Here is a 16,955-nt window from a genome sequence, read left to right as displayed (position 1 = left end):
TTAGCAAGGAGAGAGAGATTATTACGTAGTACCGTATTACCATGTGGCATTTACCAGGTGGGTGGTAGTACGCACGAATGATAGGACACCACCTAGACATCAATTACTAAGGAGAGAAGAATTTCTCCAACCGTGTTTCTAAAAATTAATCTCCCCTCTGGGAATAACTTGTTACTACTCAAGAAATGAAAATGAAGCACTTTGTGGCCAGGGGCAAGCCGAACCCCGAGTGAGGATTAATCCCACCCTTCAGGTGTGGGAACACCTAGTGGTATTTTCCGAAAATGAAGATCATCTCTTTTTTAATTACCCAAAGAAACATGGAAAATTAGATCTATCAACCTATCAGCTACTTTAATTTGTGATTAAAAAAATATGGGATAGATTTCCTCACTCCCCTTTTCTCCACTTACACTCCCTTTTGCTTTTTAATACTTTTTAATCAATTTTTTTCCTTCTCTTTCCTATTCCACCCTTACCCTACATTAATTTCTTTTTACTTCACTTTTATATTAGTTCTTTTTCTTTATACTTAATTTTCCAACTTGCACTCCATTTTTCAGTTTTTTTTTCCTTTAATCAAGTAAGAAATTAAGTTTTTTTTCCCCTTTAATACTGAAAATGGAGTGTAAGTTAGAAAATTAAGTATAAAGAAAAAGAAATAATATAAAAGTAAAGTAAAAAAGAAATTAATATAGGATAAGGATAGAATAGGAAAGAGAAAAAACAAAATTGATTAAAAAATATTAAAAAGCAAAAGGGAGTGTAAGTGAAGAAAAGGGGAGTGGGGAAATTAGCTCCCAAAAATATTCGGTGGAAAACGAACTAAAGAACCAATTCATTATTTGGTCAAAATCAAGGAAGTGACTAGTCCAACTCCAATTTCAAAATGCATTAGTTGACACGCTTGATCAGGGTTTGACAGTCGGAATTTAAAACAATTTCTTCAAAATTCTCATTTCTCTACAAGGTGATTGAATTGGAGGTCATGATTAATTCATGGGCACGCCTGAGCTAAAATGTTTGGAATGGCAGCTATTAACCTGACTTAGTAGCGGCCAGAGTGCCATTTCTTCTGATGAAGTGATGATGATGATGCCACAGTGTGCATACAAACCTCAAAGATTTACAGTAAAGATTCAGAGTTTGCATACAATAATATACAAGCTTCACAGTATGCTGCACAAAAACGAAGTCATATCGTCAGGCAACTAACTGTGCCTCCTCAGTGTCAGGGACTACAATGTCAAGCCTCATCATGGGTTTGTATTTCTCAGGGATCCGTGCACCTGCCTGCAAGCACACCTCTACCACGGCAGGAGCCTTCCCATAGAACTTCTTGAGTGCACCCCCTTTCATTGGAGGTCCTTTAGGGTCTTTGACATGCCATACATAGTTTGGTGGGAAAACTTCATCCAAAGTAGCGTCCTGCCAACCATGCTTCCCATCCCTCCATTGGTGCTTGAATTCCCCACAAAGCTTTGCGTTGTGACCCCAAGGTCCAACATGAACCTCTGTGCAATACCCACACGCCTTCACAGTGTATTTCTTCATCAGCTTCATGACCCCGAACCTCACAGTTTCATATGCATCCATTGTCTCCTGTGCAATATTGGGAATGTCTGATGGCAGGGGAGGTGGAAACCGCTCACAAGCCCCATGTGTATCGAGATCAGCAAGTGAAGATGGATTCGCAGCGCGCCATGGCTGTGGCTCCTCAACCAATCCACCACGATCAATTACTTTCCTTCCAATCATTCGGATAGGTTTGGTTCTTCGACGTGAAGGGTACTCCGGTATTTCCACACCAGCTTGGATGCACAGCTCCACGATAGCAGGAATCCTGTCATATTGAAATCTAGTTTCATGCTTAATGCGCCGACCAAAAGGATCATACAGATGATATGCCTCGATGGGTACAAGTATGTCATTGATAGAACCCTTAATCCAGGAATGGAAGCTTCGGCGCTTGGAATTGGTTGGGCCAAGACAGTCCTGCATGTGATGACCAGAGTGGCTCACATGAACCTCAGAGCATTCACTGCAAAAGAGCTAAAACAATTAAATGTTCCAATTTTTAACCTAGATTGTTAAAAGATTAGTACATAACTATATAAAGCCGCATCAGAAGTTTTGAAAGATGGATACAGAACATTAAAAAAAAATATACATACTTACTTGCAGCCGTATACAGGAATAACATGCAACAGCTGTGCAAGGCCTTTAATTAAAACTTTCCACGCATCTAGTACTTGGTAAGCAACAGGAATTAAATCAGGGGCAAGTAATCCATTTTTCGGAGGGTCGAGGGGCTTCTCTATACCCATTTCTGCAAGTTTTTTGTCCTCCTTTGCAACCTGCTTGATCTTCTTGAAGGGAATAGGATAGGGTTTCTTCTTTTGCTTAGGTAGTATGGGTGGAAGATCCACATTTTGGGGATATGCTTCTCGCTTCCTTAAGGTTGGTTCTACCCTGGGCTTCCTACTGGCAGAAAAGATAGTTCCCAAAATACTTCCTCCTTTATGAAGCTTTCCATGCTCAAACTGCATTTTGAATAAAACTTGAGTGTCCAGTTCCAGGATGAAAGTCAAACTCACGACTACATGCATGCATATACAAATTAAGGAGGAAGATATTCTCAAAGCACCAGTACTGTCACAAATCACAATAACAGTAGCCTCAGGGTGTAACACCGCTAGGAACACATGTAAGAAACTAATTAAATAGTTGTGAGAAGCACAGTGCTTCTCAACCAGCTACTCCACGAGGAATTTTTTTTTATACTTTCTCACCCCTTATTTCTTGTATTTTTTTTAATGTCAACTTCATTTGCAGACTCACATGGAAACAATCAACTCTGCCTTAGATTTGAGGAACCAATTTTGTTTTTTAGAAAGGCTTTTTATCACAAAACGTCCCTGACGTTTGTGAAACTATCAGATTGCATCCTTAAAGTTTTTTTGTATCACTAATGGTCCTTAACGTCAATATAGGTGCTCTCAAATAGTCCCTCTGTCAAAAAAAATGTTAAGTTCAGGGATAGAATCGTAAAATCAATCCAAAATTATAAAAAGTCCTCTCTCCTCTCTTTTTTTATTTCCTTTCCTTCTCTCTTTCTTTCTTCTTCTTTCTCTCTTTCTTTTCTTCTTCTTTCTTCTTTCTCTCCACGAATTCACTCTTCTCTTTCTCTGTCTTTCTTTTTTTTCTTCTTCCTCCTTCTTCTTTCTCTCCCCAAATCTTCATGTCTTCCTCTTTCTCCTGGTAGGGTCTGTTTGGCGGTGTCCACTGGCCTTTCTTATTCCTATTCCGATTACCATCGTCGTTGCTCATTTTCCTGCGAATGGGTTTGTGTCTGGATTTTTTTGTTCTCTTTTTCTTCAGCTTTTTTCCAAAATAAAAATAAAAATTGAACAAAGGTAGAAGAAGAGGCCAATAGAAGCCGACGTCGTGACTTTTTGCCCCAAACCAACCCTTGCACATTGTACCCAAATCATTCTCAGAGAATGAAGAAAAAAAAAAAGATAAAGGAGAGAGAATGGGGAAATGCCCAGTTTTCTAGCTGAGAGAAGAAGAAAAAAAATGCCCATGACAAGAGGAAGAAGAAAAAAAGAAAGAGTGAGAGAGAAGAGTGAACTCGGGGAAAGAAAGGAGAAAGAAGAAGAAAAGAAGGAGAGAAGGGAAGGAAATAAAAAAGAAAGAGGAGAGATAAGACTGAACTCGGGGAGAGGAAGAAAGAAGAAAAAAAGAAAGAGAGAGAGAAGGAAAGGAAACATAAAAAATAAAAAAATAAAAAAAAGAGGGGAGAGAGAAATTTATATATATATTTTATAATTTTAGATTGATTTGACGATTATATCCCTGGATTTAACAGTTTTTTTTGACAGAAGGACTATTTAAGAGCACCTATATTAACGTTAGGGACCATTAGTGATACAAAAAAACTTTAAGGATGCAATTTGATAATTTCGCAAACGTTAGGGACGTTTTGTGATAAAAAGCCTTTTAGAAAAGGAAACAAATTTTATTGCAAGGTGGCCACAAAAAAATAGAGAAACAAAGAAAGAGCAGCTAGACTGAACAAAACCCTAAGCTACTATCAAAAGAACCCCAGTAGAGCACACACAACCTATAGCTAGTAAATGGCTGCTTTCCAATCCAACCACACAGCCCTAAAGGGCATATCTCTAAAGACTGAAGAAAGTCTTTAGAAGTTTTGAGGAACCAATTATTATGGATGAAAATAAAAAAGTTGGAGCACTTGTCAAAATCAACGCACTGTTCTCATTAAAACCACAAGAAAATTTCCATAACAAGTTTACAGTATTCAGACATTTCTAAACATTTCTAAACATTTCTGGAGACAGACATCTACCACGACCCCAAGTATTGATGCAATGCACCACATCATGGTGGATGATATATGGTAAATACCTTTGATGCTCAAATCCTATGTCAAGGCATTTCCATAGCCCCATATGACATCAAGTCCTCAAAGAATTTAAAAGATCTTATAGATGAATTTACTCAATGAAATCCTGCAGATGGAAACTGACAGGTGCTCACTACCTCTTAACAGCCCAGAAATTGGAACCAACATTGGTTGGGTCTGGCTATGGATATTGGCATTCAATGTTCCATGATATAATTAGGAATTATTTGGCTCTAATATGAGCTTGTATACTACAAGCTCTACTAAAAAGGCGACAGCAACTGCTGAGAAAATGGATAGGGTGCTTGTAAAAATAATTAACCAAATCAATCAACTATGATGCATCTTTGTAATATACAAATAGTTAACAAACAAGAAGGAGAAGGGATAATGAAAGGGAGAGAATAGAACCTTGAACCCGAGACTATAGGAATTCACAGCTGATAATTGAGTTCGCTTGAACTCAATGGTACAGAGGCAAGCACCTGCAGAATTAAGCAAAATCAATACATGTTCATTGTAAAATTGCTTCTAAAAGTACAAGCTTGAAGATAGAAAATGAAAGAAGGACTAGATCACCTTTCTGATATGGTTCCCACAAAGCAGAGGATACTGTTGGAGGCTTATTGAACATCTATCTATGTTATTATCCCTAGAGCCCAGTCTCCTGGTTATAAAAATAAAAAATAAAAAAACAAGTACAACAAACAAAACCAATGAATAAAATGTTTCAATCCTTTAGCTAATGGTGTATCTTTTATGTGCAGAACCAGTCAGCCAATAGTCATGATGTCATTTCAAAGCCAATATATAATAGCTGAGCAGTATTGCGAATGAATGAACAATAATATAAATCAGAAATAGAAAGAACATGGGTATTCAACCAAAACGGAAATCCTTTCCAGCACGGCACATCATCGCCACCCAAATGCAGTACTTTTTCTTTTCTTTGTTAGAGGGCAAAGCTAATGTAAAATGTTGTTGCTTTGCTTCCACACCCAAAGGGCCAAATTCAGGTGAAGCTCACTTAATGGTAGATTGCTTTTGAACTGTTTTTACAGGAACCATCAAATTAATATTGGATGGGTCCTGTGAGGCTTTTCCTCAAACATATTGTGTACACTACGAAAACGAGGACTGCCTAACCACAACCCAGTTCCCAATTCTCAATTATGGTAGACAGTTTTATGCATACTTGAGAAAAAGAGCTTACCTTTGAGAGTTGAGAGTTCGTTAACGCCGATTGAAGAGCACCGTTATATAATACGCAACTGGTACTGTAAGAGACTGAGACGTCGTGGGTGGTTATTATCAGAGCAAACAGCTTCCTCATCATCTCTTATGGAAGGACATGGTTGTCAATATCAATTTATAAGAGGGCATAATATCTATTATCTATAAGCAGCCCAAGGACATGGTTGTCAATATCAATTTATAAGAGACCATATCACATGCCTCATAGGTTGTTAAATAAAAGTTGGTAACCAAGTCGCCACAGAAACCGAATTTCATAATAAATAAATAAACGCAAATAATAGATATCATTTTGTCTATTTATTTGTAGTATCTAACTTCCAATAAATCCCCTGGAAAAAAAAATAAAAAAAAACACTTACAATAAATCCTTCTCACATAAATTTAATAAGCCTAAGTTATAACACTGGTTATCCTCAATTATCATTTCAAGAATGACCAAAGAGGTCAAAATAAAAGGGGGAGCTAACTGATAACGGAAGACCAAGCTCCCAACAAACTTGCGCTGATAGCCCATGGCTCAGCTTAGCAACCGCATCAGCTGTGAAGTTTGCCTCCCTGAACACATGCTGGAAGCGGATAAAGGCGACAGACGAAGTAAGGGACCAAATATCCTAAATAATATGTTGGATGCTCCAAGGGGGCCTTGCTTTTTTTTTTAGGATACTATCAGTAATGAGTTTAGAATCACCTTCAACCACGATTTGATCTCAACCTCTCTCAATAGCAGCAGCAAGGCCATCCCAAAGAGCAACGCTTTCAGCCACATTTATGGAATTCTCACCAATGTTATTGGAGCCGGCTAGAAGGACATGGCCATCGCAGTTCCGGATAACAAAGCCTGTTGAAGCTTGAGAGTTCATGAGAGACCCATGTTAATTTTAATCCAACCAGTGGGAGGGGGATGCCATTTAATCACCATGGGAATGTCTTTTTCCTTCTTGACCGAAGAATTAAGTTGTCAATAATCCAAGCCCAAAGTGGCAGTAGCATGGATACAACAAGCCAGGTGTGGCTTAGAACCTTGGAACAACATGTTATTCCTTGCCTCCCAGATTTGCCAGTAAATAAGACTTAGGAGTAAAGCAACCCAGCGATGAAAGCCATCTATACAGATCACCAGTCTGTGAAGGAGGGGGCCGGATATCATATGAGAATCCCCAAACATCCTTAGCAAAGTTGCAGTCCATAAAAAGGTGTTGAATTGTCTCGGGCTGGTTCTGACAGATGGGGCAATCAGGATTAATATGCGGCATGAATCTGTGCAATCTAGCTCTCACTTGTAGTCTTTTTCGAATGAGCATCTAAGCAAAAATCTTCACTTTCAGAGGAATATCGAGCTTCCACATTTTCTTAAGCAGATCAACTTGAGGGTGGGATGGCTGCTCCTGGATCTGAATATTGTAAGCACTTTTGATGGTGAATGATCAATTGGGGTTGGGACCCCAGACCATTTTATCCTGCATATTGGATCTAGGCAGAGGAATAGTTAAGATTTTGTCAATCAGATCATCGTCGAAAACCTCTGACAGTTTATTTCTGTCCTAGGTGTTGTTTGTGATAAAGTCCAATACTTTTTTTTATCAAGATTCAAAGGGCCTCTTTGGTGCTCAGGAATGCAGTTCAGGAGTGGGAAAGGCAAAACTCATTGGGAGGTCCAGAAAGGAATAGAACCACCATTTCCCACCACCCACCTCAAACCTTTGCATAAAACCTGCTGGCATCCAAAATAGACTTCCAAGCAATAGAATTATTAGATTTTTTCTTCAGAGTAAAAAAGTTATCATTTCTTAAATACTTTTGAGTAACAATCTTGCCCCACTAATTTGATTGGTCGGTAATGCATTTCCACCTCAGCTTTGCTAGAGTCACAAGATTAAATTGATTAGCTAGTCTGACTCCTAAGCCACCAAGATCTTTGGGCATGCAAACATCCCTCCAAGCAATAGGAGGGGTACCATCCCTACCCCAAAAGAAGGTTCTGCAGCATTTGTTCATTTCTTTAATCACCTGTGAGGGGCACTTAAAGCAAGGCATCACATGATTAGGCATACCAAAAACATTGGACTTAATGAGGGTCAGTTTTCTAGCTCTAGAAAGGGTGTTTGCTTTCCACCCAGCAAACTTTGAGCGAATTTTGTCAATTAACTCTCTTTGAGGGTCTTTATAGAAAATAATATTGTGGATACCTAAGTATTTACCAATTGTGGTTCTGTGCTGAACCTGTAAAATAGTACTAATATTGTTTTTGACACTCGTATGGACTCTGGGGGAAAAATATATTGTGGATTTCTGGAAGTTTATACTTTGACCTGAGGCTTTAGAGAAAGCCACAAGAATTGTGAGTAGCAGCCACTGGCGTGGCTTTGGAGAAAATTAAGCAGTCATCAACAAAGACTAAATTAGAAATTCTATGACCATAAGGGGAAGACAGTAAGCCATCTTGAGTCCGAGTGGACACGGCTAACTTATTGAAATGCCTGATAAAAGGCTCCATGCAGATAATAAAGAGATAAGGAGATAAGGGACCAAAAAACCCTATGGGTTGCCATCAAGAAGAATCAAGAAAGAGGTTGTGCAAATTGTAGCAGACAAGATACATTGCTTTAGCCTCCCCTCTAGTTTAGACTATCATTTGTACTAAAAAATATATATATGCTTTAGCACCACGTTTCTACTCTTCTTTTTATTATTATTATTTTTTTATTTTTATAAATTTCTTCAAGTAGATAAAACTCCTTTCATTTGATTGGGTAATGCATGGCGTCAAATGAATCAAGAGACCATTAATTGGAAACCTCTGAATGGGTAATGCAGCGCATGGCTTCAAACGAATAATAGCAAAGCCTTTTAAACCAACCCAACCCCACTTCTCTTTCAACAAAGAGTAAAATTTGTATTTACTATGAACACAGAAATAAGATTTACATATAAACCAATTCTTCCCATTTATGCACCAATACACAACACAATCATTCCGTCGTCCAGTAAGGTTTTAGACCCAAACCCTATAGTTCCACCATACAACGGGAGCCTTTCTCCCTACTCATATAATACACACAACCTATATGGAGTATAAAGAAATTCTTATGATCAACTCATGCTAAGCTAAGATTGCACGAGTGAATCATATCAAACCCTGCTACTTGGGTACCTGGCTCTGTCCTTGAACTTGTGGTTTAGTTCGGCAAGCTGCAGACATCACCCGCAAGCGTCTAGTTATTTCTGTAAATGATGGGCGAGCAATGGGATCAGCGGCCCAGCATTGCTCCATTAGCAACTTCCACTCGGAATCACAATAGCCTGGCACAGGTGGCCTCAATGTGTTATTCACAATGCCTCCTGCAAACAAAGAAGGGGCATCCAAGTTGAGTATACATGAAAAATCAGCAGGTGAGCAATGAACATGTGCAAAACCAGTAGGACTAATCAATGTCATAGTTAAGAACGGGACAAATGCTCTTTGTTGATCAATAAGTTTTAACTCCCTATGCAATCAGATTGTCTAATGATCCCAGTGAGGAGCAGCCCTCGGTGCACATAAAGTCCAAAACCAATTTCAGTCACGGATGAACTTGGGAAAAGAAAGATAAAATCCTACACTACATTTGTTGGTGAAACACATTGTTTCATATTTTATGTTTTATTACTTAAATTGAAGTATAATCAGTAAAATTCTAAATGTATTATTCCTTAAAAGGAATCTAACTAATGTAATGTAAACACTGGTTAAAGTCGCTTTCAACATCATTCCATTAATTATATAAAGGCTAAATGATAGCTCCTTTTAGCCGTCCGATAGATTTTTCATAAAGTTTAAAATTAATCTACAATACCTTTTACTTCATTCATGATTCATCAGCCTATTCTAGTTCAATGGTTAGATTCCTCTTGTTCTATGCAAAACCAGACCATATAGAATTTCAAGATCCAACTTTATCATTAATGACAGGTTTTGTAGTGCTTAAGGTTAGCAATCTATGACAAAATTGAATATCTGTTTTCTGAAAATATTCATTACATGAATGAACTGAAATCCCTAAACTCAACTAAATCTGACAATATGCTACCTAAAAGTAACTTCAAAATAAAATAAGTAAACAAATGAAATCAACAAGGGAATGACTCAAGCATCAACTTCTTGAGAGAGTTAACTTTACGGATGCTGGTTCATTATATTATGCAAAAATTAACAAGAAACTAAATGTGCTTGAACATCGGACTGAAGCCGAGTGAGACATCATGAAGAGAGAGCTTAGTACTCACCTATGATTGCTCCATAATGCATATTGGCATAAGGCTCCTCACCAGTTAGAATCTCCCATAAGACAATACCAAAGGAGAATACATCAACCTGCCAACAGGCATAAAGTGGCTCAATGACATGCATCAATGTACGGAAAAAAAAATTGGCTGAATGATATCAGCAATGAAAACCACAAGAATCTCTAATATTCGAATACTGAATAACTTTTTTCTCCTTTTGGCCTCAGTTATTTTTATTGCTTAAACTATTTTGAACAAACACGCACACAAGTACTGTATCAACCTAAAAGACAGACGAACAGATTTAAGTAATCCCCCATTGGATTTTAAACTGCATATTATCCGCTTAAGTTAGTGTTTCCCGTATAGCTTAGAATATATAAGTTCAACAATCAGCTGAACTCTGCGTTAGTAATATTCTTTTTCTACCAGTAAGCATTAGAAATGAACTGTAGTATCCTACCTTTTCAGAAACCTTACTACTGCTACCATTAAGAAGCTCTGGAGCCATCCAGGGTAGGGTTCCCCTCACACCACCAGTAACTAAGGTGTTTCTTTTGATTTTTGACAAGCCAAAATCTCCAACCTGCAAAATTCAAGAATTTTCTGCTAAATACTTGTTTGATTTAGAACATAATTACTGTCCGGAAAAGAAGAAAAAACAACGATAATCACCCATTTAATAAGCAAGATTCCATCTTGAATTCCTAATCAACTACAGAATCTTACAAAGACAGCAAGAATTGTACAAATACCTTGCAAATGGGTCGTAAAGGGTCTTTCAAGTTCACAAGCAAATTGTCACATTTCAAATCAAAGTGTACTATGTTTTTTGAATGCAGATATTCCATTCCAAATGCCGCATCCATAGCAATAATGAGCCGCTTACGACGATCAAGATGTCTGGACATTCACAAAACCAAAGTAAGATTAAGAAGATTGGAGAGTCTGGTACACTGCAAAGGATTGCATCTTTGACATAACTAAAGATAGAAATATTACCTCTCCTTGCTAAGTAAAACATGCCTCAGAGAGCCATTCACCATGAACTCAGTCACGGTGGCTAGTGTTCCTCCTGGTCCATTCTGGACAACGCCATAAAATGCAACCACATTTGGATGGTGAAGCTTCGAAAGAATTTCGGCTTCACGCCAGAACTCAACAGTCTAGAAACAAAGAAAAAATAGAAGAAAGAAAAAGAGGATCAACAGTTATTGTTATTGATATGTCACATGATTACTGGTTAATGAGCACAACGCTGTAGGTGAAGGCTGCCCACCAACAGCCAGCACCCAGAGGTTATCATAAATATCTGAAACAAGGACAACTCTCACACTAGACAATGGAGCGATCACAGCCAACTAAAATTAAATTTATGGATTCTTTATTGCCTTCATTATGCATAAGATGATATTGGAGATATTCATCACCATAGACTGGAAAAATGACTCACTCTGACTCTAGCTTAGTGAATTACTGAACAAGAAAACAATCTGTTCCGACTCACCAGTCTTTCTTGCTCTGATGAGCGCCCTGTGAAACAGCTCTTTTTTATACGCTTAATGGCAACATCTGTTCCCCTCCATTTTCCATGATAAACTGTCCCAAATGTGCCAGAACCCAATTCCCTAAGCTCTTCAAGATCTTCATTCTCTATGATCTGCTAGGAAATTCATAGATGACCAACAAGAGAATTAACAGATTTCACAATTTCCATTTGCATCAACTGAACAGAGGACAGATGATAATCAGAAGGAAAAAATGTATGTCTGACCCAATATGATGAATACATTGCAAAGATGTTTCATCAATCACTTCTGATGTGCAAACGTTTAGATCATTTCGAGACTAGTATGACAATGAAACTTGCAATGGACAAAACAAAGCCAAAATATATGACAAAGGGCACAAGTTATATTTGATATATTCTTTTAGACAGCGATTTAGGTTCAGACAGTTGTTAACATAGACTTGGCAGGGTGCAAACAATGGTATGAAGAAGTTCAAAGCTAAGTTAGTAATGGCAGTGCCATTGTAGTAGAGGAATATTATACAATACATGTGATGTTTGAGGGATTGGTGGTTTCCAGATTGGGGGGTTCCTATGACAACAGAACCACTAAAGAGGAACATGGTGGGACTGTCAACACGTCTAATAGGCAAGCTGAAGCGGCATAATTCTTTGGTGGAAAGGCAAAAAAATTGCTCCCAAATGCAACCCAAGTACTGCTAAGCTTTAGTCAAACATTGCCTTGGCTTTAATTGAACAAGGATATGGGAAAATTTTATACCCAGGAAAAGAAAATAAATGAAACATGAATCTGTACAGTTCACGGATAGGTTCCAGAGAAGAGCATTACTTTTAACTTTCCCATATTGCAAATAGAAAAAAACTGACTGTCATACCTGCAAGGTACTAATATCAAATTCTCCCCGAGAAAGATCAACAAGAGAACCTGTGTTCTGAGTATTTAGCTCGCCATCCTACAAGAAAGTGAAAATGAAAATTGGTCAGAGGCAATCAAGATGGTAATAGTGTGATTTACTAGTAAATTATGGAGCAGATAGAGATACCTCATACTCTGATTCTCGTATTCCATGATTTACCCCATCCACCTGCTCACTCTCAATTCCCTTGGGTGGAGAGGGATTGTATTCTGAAGCTAAATTCATGGTGTTGGGACTGGCTATACCAGATGATTCTTGACGAATATCCTCATCAAAATTTATATGGGTGTCAGTGTGACCGAAAACAACTCCATCAGGCTTCAAAGGTGGATAGCTGTAATCTACTGCAACTCCTTCTCGAAGATTGGTCAGTGGGGATGGGAAACCCAGATGGTCCTGATCCATAAGGGAAACATCTTTTCTAACAAATTCATTCTGAGCCAAATTTCGGAAATATGACCAATGCTTAGGCTCATGATTCTCCATGTTCAAGCTCAAGCCAGTTCCATCCCCAGGAAGTGGACTCATGCCAGAAAGGTCCCCTGAGATTCTAGCCTTGGAAAATATATCAGACAGGAAATCACGAGGAAATCGGTCATTAATATCAATGAGAATATCTCCCTGCTCTGGGTTACCAACCCCAGCAGTAGACTCACCATGAGCAACACCTTTAGCTGGGTTCTCTGTCCAAGACAATGGATGCGCTTGACCCTCGGCATTATTCCCTTGGTCCTTATTGGCGGCAACCTCAGTCCATTCAAATTCAGATGGAACTGAAGCAGAATCTTTAAGCTTACCAGAAGTTTCTTGACCAGCAGTCAGTTGAGTCCGTGCAGCCACTTCTTTATCATTGATAGTTGGGTCTTTGTAGTTATCTTTTAGCCGGCCCATTTCATGGCCATCCACAGAATTAACAGCTACATGTCTCAAGTCAGGAGTTTGTACCTTTGACTCAAGCCCCTCATGATAAGCATCAGAATTCATTTTGTTAATATTTTCAGCAAATTCTTTATACTTTTCAAATTGTGCCAGTCCATCTTCAACATGCAGTAGTTTTGAAGGTAAGCCAGACTGCTCAGACTGCAAAGGAACATTTTCATCATGCAATTTATCAACAGAGTCCGCAATTGGTTGTGAGTGATCAGAACGTGCCTGACTTATCATAAACTGAGAACCAAAAGAATCGCCAGATTTTGACAAACGGTTCAATTCTGCTTGTTCCCTGGGGATCCGCTCAGAATGATAGACACGCTGGGGAGCCACAGGCGGTTCAAGGTAGCTAAAGTCCATAGAATCAACCTCAGAGCCACCATATCTGGAATCAACCTCAGAGCCACCATATCCAGGATTAGACGGTCCACTCGATGTGTTGAATTGGTCATCTTCATTGTTCCTTTTCCCGTCATTTACATCTTCAGAGGTAATTGGATTTTGTCGAGGTTCCTGGAGCTTTTTGTTGCTTCTTGTAGCCACCAGAGATGATCCTGTCTCTGCTGCTGAATTGGCAACTGAACCATCATATGGAGGTAGAGAAACAGCGTTCTCATTTTCTAAATTCCTAAGTTTATCACTTTCATTTATCTTATGGAGAGAGTTCTCTCTCTTCATTCTTGCTTCCTTTAGTGGAGCTTCCTTCTCTAAAGATTGAATTTTCTCAGGTTCATTTATCTTTTGCGCTGAGCTATCTCTTTTCAATTTCACCTCCTTTCTGGGCAATTCTGAATCTTGCCCGTGTATGCCACCATATAGCTGCTCTTCAATCAAACCCCCTTGTTGAGTGGATTGTCCATATATAGCCATTGAATCTATGTTCCCTCCAGGCGTTGCATAGTGAGAAGGGTGAGAACCAAAATCATATTGCAATGGAGCAGAAGAGGGCACAGTACTCTGTCCATCTTTCCCAGGGAAGCTCTCCACAGCGTGGAAAGTTGTCAGTGGATGCTGTCTCGCTTCTCCACTGTGCATCTTCTGTCCCTGGTATGGGTGTGAATTGGATTCATAAGCACCTGAAGATCCTGGAACTACCGATTGAGATGATTGATTAGTTGAGGAAGGCACATTTGCTGCTGACGGTGTTGTGCTAGCACCAGCTGTATCAGGCACTGCTCGAGTGCTCTCCCTTGCAACATTTAGACCGAGTAACTCTTCCAAATTGTTGCCAGAAGAACTTGCCAAAGCAATAGAATTTTTTCTTAAACCTAGGTCCATACCATTTACAGCAACTACATATTGCATCTCAGGATCACCATCTATGCTTTCTACACCAAACTGAGAATCCTCCAAATCAAGACTGGAAAACAGGAACATCCTAGGTTTCTGTGATCCCCCATTTTGTAGCACAGTGCATTCCTCCATCATGTTTTGCAGATCTTCATCACAAGAAACAGAAACAAGTGCATCAAGATCCTCACCAGGAAGCTGATACTTTATTGCACGAGTTTGTTCATAAATTGTCAACATTTTCTGCATAAGATCCTGCCAAAAGATATCCCTGTTTACCCGGATAATACGTGTTTCACCTCCGACATATCTAAGCCTTCCATCACTAGGACGAGGCAAAATTTTACCACCGAAACTACAGAGAAACTTCAGTTTTCTCACTGAGCTATCAGATAGTCCTGAAGAGATATGACTGAGTCCTCGATTGATGTCATTCCTTGATGAGGTTTGTGGTAACCGTACCGAATCATAGTAACTCTTATCTTCATGTGCATAAGATGCCTTTCTTTCAAATTCCTGAACACGACTTTTTTCTACTGAGTTCAGCAAAGAAATATCAGACCCACTTTCTGAACCTGTATGGCTAATACCCAGTATGCCTTTTAGATCCATATAGTTAGGAGAGCTATTAGGATCCCCCGAAGCATGTGGAACTAAATGCTGCCTTGGGTTCACCCTCTCCCGCATAAATTCAAGAGCAAATTCCTCACCGGTCTGAATGGAGTAATTCAACACAGGCCTGGCTCCAACAGCAACATTGTAATCTGGAGGTCGCATGTTAGTGTTAATATTACTTGATGGATCCGGGAAAAACCTTTGATTGGCAGACCCATGTCCCTCATTTCTAGTTTCAACAGTACTGTATCGAACTTGCTCGTAGTTTTTCTGTTGATCCATTGTACCTTTACCCAATTTTCTATCCATGTGGTCTAACTTCACCTGGATAAACAGCCACGCCACAAAGCAGTAAATATGACACATGAGCATGCTCCCATGGGTAGCCAACTGCAATCTTTGCTATCAGAATACATTCTTCCAATGAAGCAGTCCTTAATTAGGAACCTAAGGGAGTAAATGAGGAATCACTAGATCAGTCAACCAGAAGGATAATCTCTAAGCATGAGCAATGTATAAGAAAACAACCTTCTCCAACAAGACAGAAGCCAAAAGACTTGAAGCACCTTGAACAAATTATTCAATTTGAGTTCAAAACTCATCAATGATTTGAGAAACAAACCAGTGAATCCATATATAGATAATCAAGTCTAAAGAACAAACTACAGACTCAAACATTTTAACCTAACAACCTCTCATAATTATCTAATTTCAGAAATGCACTGATATTCACATATATACTTGAAGCACCTTGATACACTTTGAAACAGGCTTCTCTGAACAATGAAAATGTTGTAAAAAAAGTCACTTTAGAGGATATTTCTACTTTTTCGAGATGATTTAAAGCAATACAGATACAAGCTTTGAAATATCATGTCCTTTTTCCTTCTTTATTTTCAGTGACCAAACAGACGATAAATCAACCCAATTGGGATCCAAAAGATATTCCACAATTCACATTGTTTGATCAACTTACAACTGCATCAACAACTATAAATATGACTTCCATTGTACCCATTTGTATCCATATCATCTTTTTCATTCATTTTCTCAGCATGCAAACCGTTTCAACAAGTATACAGCTCGGTTTCCCCATAATAATACTGAAAAATAAGAATAACTGCTATTAACACTGTCTCAATAAAATTGGAGAATTTCATGAAATTACTTGTGAAATTGACTAAATCAGAAAATCGGTAGACTAGAAAGACTAAGAAGACTTGAGCTAGATTTTGAGTCACCGACATGCAACTCATATTCAAGATCCAAAACCCACAGAATCAAACCCAAAAAAAAAAACCCTATTCGAGTTGACATAAACATAAAAACCAAAAAACCAAAATTCACAACAATCAGGCAAGATTTTCAGCATATGAACTCCGACCCATTCAAATTCACACAAAATCAGCTCAAAATTGAACATCAAAATCCCAAAATAACAAAAAAGACCATAGCTTGTAAGAGATCCAGCTGAAATTAGTACAGTAATACAATAATGGGTGAAACGAACACAAAACTGATCGCAAAAAACAATAATGAAGAAAATTAACATAATAATTACCTTCGAAAACAATAACATAGATCAATAAAGAACACAAACACTGACTGTGAATACCCCCCTCTCTCTCTCTCTCTCTCTCTCTCTGTGTTACTCTCTGTTTATGCGGCTAGTTGAAACTTTCTGTGAGCTCAAAGACTCTTTTTTTTCACATTTCTTTTCTTT

At 38.5% G+C, this 16,955-nt stretch overlaps 2 protein-coding genes across 2 annotated transcripts; both read right to left on the bottom strand.

Annotated features, from left to right (window-relative positions):
* Positions 1 to 1,104: 1,104 nt before the first annotated feature.
* On the bottom strand, positions 1,105 to 5,928 carry APO1 (APO RNA-binding protein (DUF794)). The gene is made up of 5 exons (XM_021970862.2): positions 5,643 to 5,928; positions 5,009 to 5,096; positions 4,841 to 4,914; positions 2,179 to 2,543; positions 1,105 to 2,041 (listed from the first exon to the last, which is right to left on the bottom strand). Exons 2-5 carry the CDS (start codon positions 5,061 to 5,063, stop codon positions 1,204 to 1,206), a joined length of 1,332 nt encoding a protein of 443 aa, XP_021826554.2. The 5' UTR covers positions 5,064 to 5,096; positions 5,643 to 5,928; the 3' UTR covers positions 1,105 to 1,203.
* Positions 5,929 to 8,553: 2,625 nt separating this feature from the next.
* LOC110767346 (kinase superfamily with octicosapeptide/Phox/Bem1p domain-containing protein) lies at positions 8,554 to 16,955 on the bottom strand. The gene is made up of 9 exons (XM_021970861.2): positions 16,794 to 16,955; positions 12,524 to 15,679; positions 12,356 to 12,433; positions 11,457 to 11,609; positions 10,952 to 11,115; positions 10,705 to 10,852; positions 10,413 to 10,535; positions 9,950 to 10,037; positions 8,554 to 9,025 (listed from the first exon to the last, which is right to left on the bottom strand). The coding sequence occupies exons 2-9, from the start codon at positions 15,602 to 15,604 to the stop codon at positions 8,826 to 8,828; spliced, it is 4,035 nt and encodes a 1,344-aa protein (XP_021826553.2). The 5' UTR covers positions 15,605 to 15,679; positions 16,794 to 16,955; the 3' UTR covers positions 8,554 to 8,825.

The sequence above is a fragment of the Prunus avium genome, chromosome 4, assembly GCF_965620075.1.
Source record: "Prunus avium chromosome 4, drPruAviu1.hap1.1, whole genome shotgun sequence".
Lineage (NCBI taxonomy): Eukaryota > Viridiplantae > Streptophyta > Magnoliopsida > Rosales > Rosaceae > Prunus > Prunus avium.
The sequence above is the reverse complement of the archived record's forward strand: the minus strand, read 5'-3'. Positions and strand labels throughout refer to the sequence as shown.